The sequence below is a fragment of the Nicotiana tabacum genome, chromosome 10, assembly GCF_000715075.1.
Source record: "Nicotiana tabacum cultivar K326 chromosome 10, ASM71507v2, whole genome shotgun sequence".
Taxonomy (NCBI): domain Eukaryota; kingdom Viridiplantae; phylum Streptophyta; class Magnoliopsida; order Solanales; family Solanaceae; genus Nicotiana; species Nicotiana tabacum.
Genome location: NC_134089.1, coordinates 134,128,524 through 134,141,025, shown reverse-complemented (window position 1 = coordinate 134,141,025; position 12,502 = coordinate 134,128,524). Strand labels below are relative to the sequence as shown.

General features: G+C 33.3%; 2 protein-coding genes across 2 annotated transcripts; one reads left to right on the top strand and one right to left on the bottom strand.

The window, feature by feature from the left end:
• Window positions 1-3,128: 3,128 nt before the first annotated feature.
• Window positions 3,129-3,593, top strand: LOC107832812 (uncharacterized). The gene has a single exon (XM_016660699.1). The coding sequence runs from the start codon at window positions 3,129-3,131 to the stop codon at window positions 3,591-3,593; it is 465 nt and encodes a 154-aa protein (XP_016516185.1).
• A 267-nt stretch (window positions 3,594-3,860) lies between these two features.
• On the bottom strand, window positions 3,861-8,674 carry LOC107832816 (putative ubiquitin-conjugating enzyme E2 38). The gene is made up of 6 exons (XM_016660705.2): window positions 8,474-8,674; window positions 7,209-7,790; window positions 7,042-7,105; window positions 6,314-6,453; window positions 5,880-6,191; window positions 3,861-4,544 (listed from the first exon to the last, which is right to left on the bottom strand). Exons 1-6 carry the CDS (start codon window positions 8,531-8,533, stop codon window positions 4,305-4,307), a joined length of 1,398 nt encoding a protein of 465 aa, XP_016516191.1. The 5' UTR covers window positions 8,534-8,674; the 3' UTR covers window positions 3,861-4,304.
• Between the last annotated feature and the right edge of the window lie 3,828 nt (window positions 8,675-12,502).

Sequence of the window (12,502 nt, the reverse complement as noted above, 5' to 3'; positions counted from 1 at the left end):
TGAGAGTGTTTGGCCCTACTGTAGACAAAATTGATGCTAGAGGCAGGTTCCTTGATTAACTGGAGTCAACAGGAAACTGAACAACTAAACCAGTAGGAAATTGAAACACAATGGTAACTTGCTCAAGGAAAATCTGCAACTAAGAAGAATATAGGACCTATAAAGGAGAATGAAGTGGATATTGGCAATGCTTTCAAAGCACTAGTTGATATAGCGCAGAAGATAGTGCAACTATCTGAAGCCCAGGGTGCAAGAAAGCAGCAGATTAGGAATGATAGAGGAGGAGGTTCACGACAAATAGCCATATCATGATGAATATTATAGCATGGAATGTTAGGGGGATGAATAAAATCTACAAGCAAAAAGAACTAAAAAAATTTTGCATAGAGAATAAAGTGGTATTGGTGGCCATTATAGAGAATAGAGTAAAGAAGAGTAATGCAGACTCAATTTTGAAGAAGCTATTTAGTAATTGGCAATGGGCTGATAACTATGATGAAGCTCCAGGAGGAAGAATATGGGTAGTATGGGATCCAGCTCAGGTGGATTACTCTGTGATCATGAGCAATTTATAATGGGAAATGTCACTATGATTCAGCATAGAATCAACTTTAACTATTGTGCAGTCTATGGTAAACACACTATTCAAGACAGGAAAAACTTATGGAAGGACCTAAAGGAGACTATGCAGGGAATCAATAGCCCTAGCCTAATAATGGGTGACTTTAATACTATTATGACTAGTGAGGATAGGATAAATGGTAACCCTGTTCAGGAGATAGAGGTAAGGGATTTTAAGAGCTTCTTAACTGATACAGGACCAGATGAATTAAAAATTGTGGGAAGGCAGTACACATGGACTAACAGCCATGTCCATAGTAGAATTGACAGGATCATGGTAAATGCAGAATGGATTCAGAAGTGGCCTTACATGAAGGGAGTAATTATGAATCTTGGTTTCTCTGATCACTGTCTTTTGAGTGTGGGGTTTGATAGTATAAACTAAGCAGGCATGAGACCTTTCAAATTTCTCAACTGCCTAGCAAGCCTTAGTGAATTTGATGCAACTGTAAGGCAAAGCTGGGAAACTAGTAAAAGGGGACCTGCCATGCTCAGTGTGTGGAACAAGCTCAAAGCACTGAAAAGAGCGTTAAAGCAACTAAACAAACAAGAATTCAGTGGCATGGGGGTAAAATACAAGCAGCAAGGGACAAATTAGGGAGCATACAAGCCCAGATGGCTATCCCAGGCCAAGATCATGAGACAATAACTCTTGAAAAAACTGCAAAGCTAGAATTGGAGAAGTGGCTGATGGTGGAGGAGAGTATTGAAACAGAAGTCAAGAGTTCAATGGCTTAAACTTGGGGATTCTAATACAGCATATTTCCATGCTTGCATGAAAAATAGGCAAGCTAGGAATAATATTGGAAGGCTAACTATTGAAGTACAACTGAAGTGGAGGAAGAAATACTGAGCTTCTATAAAGGACTACTTGGTACTGCTGCAACCCAATTGCCAGTAGTCAATCCAGATATATGCAGAATGGATATACTTTAAATAGGAGGCAACAACTGAGACTTATAAACCAGTTACCAATGAGGAAGTGAAACATGCTTTAGTGGATATTGATGACAATAGAGTCCCACGGTGTGATGGTTATAACTCTTTCTTCTTCAAAAAGACATGGCATATCTTGGGTGATGAAGTTACTGCAGCAGTAAAAGGATTCTTTGAAACTGCTGATATGTGTAAAGCCATCAATTGCACCACCAGCACCTTGATACCAAAGGTTAGGAATCCAACCAACATCAAGGAGTTCAGGCCAATTTTCTGTTGCACAGTGCTTTATAAGATAATATCTAAAGTTCTTACAGCAAGACTTCATGATGTGATGGCAGAATTAATTGATAATTGTCAAACAGCTTTTGTACCAGGAAGACAGATTACTGATAATATCATCATGATCCATGAGTTGGTCAAAGGCTATGGGAAGAGAACATCTCCCCGAGATGTATGCTCAAAATAGATATGCAGAAGGCCTATAATTCTGTGGAATGGGTGTATGTTGAACAAGTGATGAAGCTGTTGGGTTTCCCTGAAGTGTTTGTGAAATGGATAATGGCATGTATAAGCACAGTCTCCTACTCTATGATAATCAATGGTAAGTCTGTTGTACCATTTGAGGCACGAAAAGGGTTGAAGCAGGGGAATCCACTATCCTTATTCTTATGTGTACTAGCTATGGAATACCTAAGTAGATCATTGAAGACACTGAAGGATAACAAGCAGTTTAAATTCCATCCAAAGTGTGCCAGAGTCAATCTAGTTCAGTTGGGATTTGCGGATGATCTACTCTTATTCTGTAGAGGAGATATGCAATCAGTTATGGTACTACACCAGCATTTTCAAATATTTTCAGCAGCCTCAGGTCTAATTACAAATCCAAACAAAAGTTGCATTTACTTGGTGGAGAGAGTAACATGCTTCAACAGCAAATCATGGACATTCTAGGCTACACTAAAGCTGAACTACCCTTTAGATACATGGGTGTTCCACTGAGTACTAAGAGATTATATGCTATCCAATGTAAGCCCCTAATTGAGGGAATGTTAAGCAGGATTCAGAGCTGGATAACAAAATATCACTCATATGCAGGGAGAGAAATGTTAGTTAAGAGTGTGCTATTTACTATACAAACATTCTGAGCTTAGACATTCATCTTGCCAAAGAAAATTATCCAATTCATAGAATCAATCTGTAGGAGATTTTTATGGACAGGAGCTGCTGAACCTACCAAGAAAGCTTTGATTGCCTGGGAAAAATTGTGCACACTAAAGGTAGCAGGGGGCCTGAACCTCAATATGGAGATGCGGAACAAAGCAGCCATTTGCAAACTATTATGGAATATCTGCACAAGAAAGGAGAAACTGTGGGTGCAATGGATACATTCATACTACCTAAAAGGAAACACAGTCTGGAATACAAAGCCTAAGAGTGCATCATGGGTCATCCAAAAGATATTCAAAGCGTATTTCGAGGCTGCTGGATTTACAGAGGAGGATGTTCAGAAGATGGAGAAATTCTTTATTAAACATATATACAAAGCTATGCCATGAGAGTTTCCAAAGATGACATGGAGGAAATTAGTACGCAACAATCAGGGATTACCCAAGTGGATATTCATATTAAGGCTGGCATTACAACAAAGGCTTGCTACAAAGGAAAGACGAGCAAGATGGGGGATCATTTCAGAGCAAACATGCTTATGCCAAAGAGAGAATGAAACAGTGCAGCATCTATTCTTTGGTTGCGAGATATCAGGTTCTATATGGCAGCAGCTACTAAAGTGGCAAGGTATACAGAGAACAAAGAAAACATGGCTGGAACAGTTTGGCAAAGGAAAGAGTGGAGGTGCAGCAGTATGCAGAATGACCCTAGCAGCTACAATTTACCACATTTGGCAAGAAAGAAATGATGTGATATTTCAGAAGAAGAGGAGATCAACCAATGCTATACGACATGTCAGGGCCACCATATTTCCCCTATTAGAAAGGACCATGTCTAAACTAAACAGGTACCCTGATGTAGGCTAGAAGAAATAGTTGCAATAGAGGGTTAGTAGTAACGGCTGTAGGTAACTCCTAGCTGGGATTTCATGTCCAGTAGTAGTTATGTTTTTAAAGTCGTAGATGCAGATTGTAAGTCTTGTAAATATCTATACTTGGTAAATAAAATCCTTTTAATTAAAAAAAAAATGGATCCTGTCGACGTCAGAGGTGCAACAAAAATGAGTCTTTAATCTTTGCCCTCAAATTCATCATTCCATTAACATGCCCCCATGGGAAATCTCAATCATTGAGTTGGTCATAAAGCTCATAATATATTCTCTATTTTAATTTATCGAATTTGAGTTGTGTCCTACATTGCAAAACTGAAATATATGTAAGCATGCCTCTTATACCTATCGCTACCATTGCCACCACCAGAAACGGCAAAAGTTATTGCCTGCCATTTCTCAAGCATTCCAAAAGAAATAGCGAGCTATGCTCTCTGAAATATTACCATACTTATCTGGTGACAGATTTTATCACATAAACCAGGGAATGGAAGAACTATGTACCACTAGAATACCTCAGTCCTAAAGTATCCAGTTTTATCTACATTCAAAATTAGAGTTTCTATGTACAAGAAATTGTGAATGGCACCAAAAGCAAGGTAAAAGAGGTGCTCAAAGAGTCGAAAATGGACCATTCAGGAATCTTGTGATTTTCATTTTATAGGATCTGATGGGTAATCCTGTAGGCTTAGACACGAAACCGGTCACAATCCTTCGCACCATTCTTAGTGAAAAGGGATATAAGACCATTCATCATTCTGGATACTGATTCCCTGAATATCGGCGAGCTCCTGTCTTCAGTTGCATTACCCTGGACTTTTCCCTTGATCACAGAACCAACTGGAGCTCCTTCCACATATGCCTTGCATGCTGAGAGAATGTCTACAGCGTAGCAACGGAAGTGACCAATGACAAGGTCTTCAAAATGCTGCACGAAATAAAAGAATAAGAGCATGCCAGATTATATTGATATGTCATAAGGAAGAATGCTACCCCACAAATAACCTCAAGAAAAAGATGTATACTTAGAATTTTCTTGAAGCTACCTCACAAGTTAACCTGAAGAAGATGTCTACTTAAAGTTCACTTCCCAAGTACTTGGCAATGTTTACAACTACATACACCACCCTTTAAGAATAAAACAAAGCTCCATTTTTCATTTACCCTACCCTCCAAAAGTCGACCCCTTTCTATCCCAGGTGCACAAACCTATTCTACACTATAGATGCATCTACATCTATGTTGAAAGTGTTGAGTCATAGACAGAAGCATACTTTACCAGACAACCAACAAAATACTACCTCATATTTAAATAACATAATCTCTCCTTCTATTTTAGCTGTTTTCACTTTGCAATTATGGAAGCTAAAATATAACTAAACAAGAAAGTCTGCTCAGATAATCTCTCCTCCACCCTCTCCCCACCTCCCCACCCCCCCAAATAAAAAAGAAAAGAAACAATCTCCCTCTATCTCTCATTCTGAGTTGCGTGGTAAGAAGAAATTCATTCTTGCACGAATGTATATACCCACTAAAAAACCAGTTGAAAAAAACTAGTTTACTGATTAAAAGTTTTGGCTGTCCGTTAAAATAAGCAAGTGATATCTGTTCGAATACAAATGAATAAGAGTAGAATAAGTATTATTTTCAACTTTAGAGCTTTTCCCATGGAAAATAGACAATTGGGTAATCAAAAGAAATTATGCCACCACATCCAACCTCGTTCCGAAACCAGATAATATCTGGACTCAGTTCCCAAACCTGAGGAACCTGAGCAGAAAAAGTTTCAACTTTCAAATCCATTTGATAAATCACTTGTATTTAAGATGCCAACCGCAGAGCTTACTCAAGACAAATGAAAATATATGTTAACTCATACATACCGGACACTGTGAACCTGATCTTCCCTTCTTTCTAAATTTCCCCTGATAGTCTATGCAAAGCCAATATGCAAGTAGAAAATTTCCAAAACACCAAACAACATGAGATGAAAACTGATTCAGGGATGAACTAGGTTCTACATTTTACCCATCCCCATTTTCCCAGATAAACCTATGTTACCAGTACTGCGGTCAGATCAAACATAACACCATTTAATGAAAAGGACAGCATTATATTAATAAGTAATCGAAATCCTAGCAGATCCAGAAAATTGAAAGGTAAAAGACATTATTTGCCTACAGAGGTACTCCAACTGGATGTTACTTTTGACAGAATAACTGAAGGAAGAAGAAGTATGACAAACAACGGTCCATGATCATACCTTTGGGGGCCTTCGCAATGTATATGTCATTGTTTTCAAAGATAGAACAAAAACATCTTCATTGTAAGCTTTAGATCTCCTCTCTCCGTCAGGTCCAGGATATGAGGCTTCATATCCAGGCTCATTAAAGAAAGGCCTTGAATTCAAAATTAGAGCTTGTATAGAAACCAGGACTTGCAGCATGGTCGATGTCTTGGGCAGCCACCTTTCATTACCTTTACCAGTCCAAGTGTTCAGAAGACTGAGACAGACTTTTCCACAATCATACAAGTTCGGATTCAGTCTCAAACCACCAGAATAGTAGTAAACCATCTAATGAAAAGGGAAAATAAGTAAATAAAAAATAAATTAGAAACAAATATCTTAACATTTTTTATAAGGTAAATTAGAAACAAATATCTTAACATTTTCATGCTACAAAATCAAATTCATACCGGTGGCACATCAGGATAGTTTTGTGGGAACAGGACATCAAAGACAAAGTGACCATCATGGTATGGAGTGCCTTGTGGTCCAATAATGACAGCCCTAAGGAGATCCATCCTAGATTCATAGACCCTTACATATATTGTATCTGAATATGAGAGATCGAAATAAGTTCAACATAAATCCTCAAATGGTCAGATAGAATTACAGCAATCTACCAACGACAGGACATCCCACAAAGTCAATTCACAAAAAAATTCTCTTATTCCAGATAAGACTGATAGTGCAGCATACCACAAAGAGGATAGAGTCGTAAATTTAGCAGCAGATAAGGATGTTGAGAAAGGGGAATGACAGTGGGAAAAGCAAAGGATAGCTACAGCAAGGATAGATTTGTTTATATTTACTTTTAGCTATAGCAAGGATAGATTCGTTTATATTTACTTATGAAAATCAATGTGTCAAAATATAAATTGCGAACCATGTCCATTAGGAATCACACATATCTTTTCAGGAATTACACATCACACGAGCCAATTGATGCATTTACCATCATGAGGATTCACATCACGTAAATGATTTAAGTTTAAGAATGTCAGACAGACAGCAAAATACCCCTTTCAAAAGTTCTTCAGCAGGAAACCAACATAGAGGCATTTACCAACAAAAATTTTAAAACATTACAAAAACAACAGACACAAATGTATGTATCACTAAATAGCAGCAACTGACTCACCGGGTAAATCATTTTCCAATATCTTCCACTCATCCTGAACTTTCTTACTCCAGGCCTTAGGTGGCTGTTAAAAAGGTAACAGCGGAGGTTAGCATAGTCGAATAAAACGACCAACTAAAATGCCATAAGATGATCTGCAAAGCAAACGAAATTCCCTTACAAGTTACCTGTTGCCCCTGGAAGCCCAAGCTACTGTAATGATGATCTGAGAAGTCATCTACCACATCAAAATGCTTAAAACTTTGATACTTTTTCATGGCTTCTTCTTCAGCTGCCTCTTCCTTTCCACGAGAACTTGACTCTACAGACACTAGAGAACTGCTTGAAGCAGGGACCTGAGCAAAGTTACTACTACTTCCATGCTCCGGAAGTGTGGGTTTCACTGTCCCAGCGCCTACTAGATGACTAGAAGAGCTAACTTGGGAAGGCGCTTTTGAACTGGGAGCAGGTTCATTCAACCAAGAAACTGTGGCCTCTACACCAGCGGGCAAATCAACATTATCAAATTGTGCCTGCATACTCAAGTAATCACACTCATCATCGTCATCATTGTCATAAAACATATAGCCATTATCATCATCGTCGTCATCATAGTTTGACACATCATCGTCATCATCCATGCCATCATCTCCATCATTCTGATCTTCATGAAATGAGAAGTCTGAATTGGAACTGTTGTTATTGCCAGAGTCAAGAGATACGGATGCGGACCCAGCTACCGTTTGGGAATTATCCTTAGTCATAGCCTCCTGTAAGTGAAACAAACTAAAAACATAAGCAAAGGGAAAAAAGCAGATTCAATATTCAAGTGATAAACTAATATAGGCATGCTGGAAATTACAGTACTGTATGCTACTCAAGTACAGTAAAATTATGAAACTAGAACCAACCGCTGCATGTATAATTTCAAGATTTCTTCTTCTTTTTTTGTTTTGAATCCCCAAGACCCACTTTGCTCTATCGGTGAATCAAATTCCCAACAACAACGACAGCATACCCACAGTCTAGGGAGAGTAATGTGTAAGCAGACCTTACCCCTATCTTGTGGAGGTAGATAGGCTGTTTTCAGTGAATCAAATTCCCAACAATATTAAAACTTCTTTTAAGGATTCTCAAATTTATTCAAAAGTTACCTCATTCTACAATGGCTAATTCAACAGCCCCACAATTAAAATTCTTGTAATACCATACTTTAACACTAACAAAACATATCTAACCGCATGATTCAAGTAATAAATCTTGAAGCTTTAAGGGCAACAAACGATCAATTATACACAAAAACATAACAGAATATTATGATCAACCCACCAATAACGACCCAAGCAAAAATCCAAATCCAAAGCGATCAAACTCAAAGCAAAGCAAACCCAATTTAAGAATAATCACTCAAAAAGGTAAACAAAATCGAAAATTCATAAGAAATTCGAATTACCTTATTGTGTTTAAGTTTGTCAGAATCTTGAGAAGCAAGTTGTTCGATTTCAACGTCCATTGCAGCCAACAATTCCAATTTTCCACAAACAATCACTGATCCCAAAACCCTAACACACTTTTTATCCGCATCAACTACTATTCGGGAATGTAGAGAGGTTTTAGAGAGGGAGATGTCTTTGTATTTTTATTATCGTACGCTGGAAGGAAACACGCTTTGTATACTACGCTAATATACTCTACAATTGGTTCACTTTTGTTGACACGTGTTGGTTTGTGAATGGGTCTTATTATATATTCGCCAATAAGGAGTTATATGCACCGAAGTTCAGTAATCTTCTTCTGCACTAGATTATCTTCGATAGTTGACCTGTTGACTGAACAAAATTATACTCACAATTCAAATTTAACTCACACTTTTGAAGTTTGTGGTCTTAAACAAACCAAAAGGGAGCCAGAGTATTTGTGTGATTATAAAAGTTTATCATTAAGGGTACAATTGTAAGTTTAAGTTAAACTGTTACTAAATTTAAAAAATGGTCATTCTCTTTTGAACGAATAAAATAGGAAATAGGTTTAGAATATTACATAAACTTGAAGGAGTAGAATATTACGGAGATACCTTCGGTCTTTTTAAGATATCTCCCAACAAATTTGTTTTAGTAATTTTTCCAAGACAACTATGTTTCCTTGTGGTTGAATGATAATGATAATGAAATAAAAGTTTGTATCATTTCCTAATTATTATTATTCGATACATCTATATATTATATTAAAAGGAGAATAGTATGCATTGTGGTTAAGCCAAGTGGCAAATTAAATGAAGTCATTTGGCAATTGTAGGACAATATTAATTATTAGAAATTATAAATGGAAACATAATTATGAGAAGTAGTTTAATGAATCTTATACATAATCTAAATATATCTTACTCTCTCTCTCTCTCTCTCTCTCTCTCTCTCTCTCTCTCTCTCTCTCTCTCTCTCTCTCTCTCTCTCTCTCTCTCTCTCTCTCTCTCTATATATATATATATATATATATATATATATATATATATATATATATATATATATATATATATTCACTTATCATAGATTTTCTTCTAAATTAGCTAGAAATATGAAGGTAAAAAATTAATTAAAAAACTATAATTGAAAAAAAAATATATAGAAAAACGTAAATTGAGATAACCTATGACTATTTATACTTTGAAGTAAGTTAAAATATAAAATAAAACTAAAATTCACTTATGATATTAAAGATTTATTGACTTCAAAAATTTTAAAAAATTCAAGCAGTAAAATAAGATCTTACATAAAGTATACAGTTATTTATAAGATAAGAAAAAACTTAAATATTTATATCTTCTACATATATTATATTAAAAGGAAGGTAGTGAAGCATGACATTAAGTCAAGTGGCATATTTAGAAAATGTCACTTAGCATTTTTAAGACATAATCTAAATAGATTTTTAGACAAATTTAATAAGGATTAAAACAACTTAAATTTGATCAAATTTAATTTATGGTAGAAATCAATTAAAACTGACTCTTATTCTTATAGTAAATTAAGTTTGATAGCTTTCCAAATATAATTATTCACTAACCACTTGATCTGTTTTCTTTCATTTCATAATTTTATTATTTTTAGAAATAGTACATAGAGAAATAAAATGATAATGAAAATATTATCATTAGATATAATGTGTTCAAATAAATAAGAAATTAACTTTTATGATTAATATTAAAATGAGTATGGTAGAAATAGATATTAAATTAAACAAGCTAATGAAAGCTACATAACAATGTAATAACATTATGTATTGAATAATAGAATAGCAAAAATAAGGAATAAATAGAGAGAAATTAATCAAAACTTTCATCATAAAGAAAATGATAAAACTTATTTAAATTTGAGATAAGAAAGTTGTTATTTATCTATTGTGATAAGAAAGATCATATTGTGGATAATACCACGCAACTTATGTCTAACAGATAAAATAAGAACTTAAAAATATTTAAAATAAATTAGAAATAGCGTGAGAATATTTATGCTAAGAATTAGTTTAGAAAATAAAAATACTTAAAAATATTATTGATAAATTTAAATAACTAAAGAATTCAAGAATTTTTTTTAAAATAAAATAGATATTTATTTTAAAATTACAAAAATTTCTAGATTATCTATATTATATTAAAGGATAGTAATGGATAATAATACTAAATAAAGTGGCACCAAAAATTAAAGTCTTACTATATATAGAATTAAATTTTAAAAAATATAAAATAAATATCTAATACAAGTAATTTTATTGACTAAAATTAAAAGTCAAATTTTGTATCTTGAAACTAAAAGAGAATTTTTTTTATTGCATGTAATACAAAAAATAAATATAAGAAAACTTAATAGATTTGGAATATAATAATCAAAGAACTTATATATTAATATTTTATACTAATCAAAGTTACAACTTAAAGTCAAATATGATATTATTTTGCGGGTAAAATATTAATTAAAAATTTCTTAGTAGGGAAGAGGCTGTATAAAGGAAAAAATAGATATAATGTGAGAATATTTATACTTTAAATTAATTTAAAATAAAATAAAGTAAATAATTGAATTATATTCAAAATCTTATTGATACATTTAAATAGTAAAATAGTTTTGAGCAAGAGGATAAAAGCATAAAATATATTAAATTTCAGGAATGAAAACATAATATTATAATTATTAAAAGGATAATAAGCAAAATATTACGTCAATTAGTAAGCCGAAAAAATCACATGAAAGTATAATAATATTAAATAATAAATAATATAATAATTACAAGCAAATAATAAAAAAATTGTGTAAAATTTAAAAGAATAAGACTTATTTAAGCTTGAGATAAAAAATAAACTAATACTGAAAATTTTATTAAAATAATATAATATTATATGTTCAAAGGGGACAAATCACCACATGACATAGTTAGTAATTTTCAATATTGATAACGAAACGAAATTCAAGTACTAAAATTAACCTATTGGATTATATAAATATAAAGAAAACAGGTTATCAACTATGAGATTTGCGAAATGGTTTCATGTCTTGCTTTTTAATTAATATCTAATGATTATCAATAAATTTTATCTAGATGGTTTATATTTTAAAGTTATTTATACATAATTCAAATATTCCAAATCACAAACCGACATGATTTGTGTCCGCGCATCTCGCGGGTACTAATACTAGTTATGGATAAAATGTCACGATTCAAAAATCACCCGTGTGTAAGTAAATAATTTCTGAGTTTAGATAAACTTTTTTCTTGACACATTAATCTTCAATTTTGTATATTAATCGTTATGATTACCATTAAAAGAATTTAAATTTGAAATGTCATGCTATCTTCAAATCCGATTATAATTATGTGTCACTATAATGTACACCTTGTTTAAGTTGATACTTAACAAAGATTATCAGTCGTTAATATTTTTTTCTCGTTAAGTAATTAGATCCCGTTTGGACATAAAAAAAAAATTCTCTTTCTCCAAAAAAAAATTCACTTTTTTCCAAAATCAGCGTTTGTTCATAAAATTTCAATTTTTCACTTGAAGATGCATTTTGAAAATTTTCGAAAATTTGAAAAACTCCAAAAAAGTTGTTTTTCAAAATTTTCACTCAAATCACTCACAAAACTTAAAATACAACCAAAAATTATATTCATGTCCAAACGCAACTCTAAATTTCAAATACCATTTTCACTTGAAAAAAAATTTCACCCTATTTTGGAATTTTGCAATTCTTATGTCCAAACGCCCACTTAGATTCGGAAGCATCTTATAGACTCATTTTCTTTTGATTTATGCGAAGGATTACATGTTAGGGATGAATCTACTGACTAGTGTATAACTTATGAATTCATTATTCATCCAATATATATATATATATATATATATATATATATATATATATATATATATATATATATATATATATATATATATATATATGTGTGTGTGTGTGTGTGTGTGTGTTCAATAAAC

Coding starts and splice junctions, on each gene's coding strand:
- LOC107832812 (XM_016660699.1), top strand. CDS start 3,129: ATGACATGGAGGAAATTAGTACGCAACAATCAGGGATTACCCAAGTGG.
- LOC107832816 (XM_016660705.2), bottom strand. CDS start 8,533: ATGGACGTTGAAATCGAACAACTTGCTTCTCAAGATTCTGACAAACTT. Junction 7,791..8,473: donor ACAAACTTAAACACAATAAG/GTAATTCGAATT, acceptor TTTCACTTACAG/GAGGCTATGACTAAGGATAA. Junction 6,192..6,313: donor ACTATCCTGATGTGCCACCG/GTATGAATTTGA, acceptor CCTTTTCATTAG/ATGGTTTACTACTATTCTGG.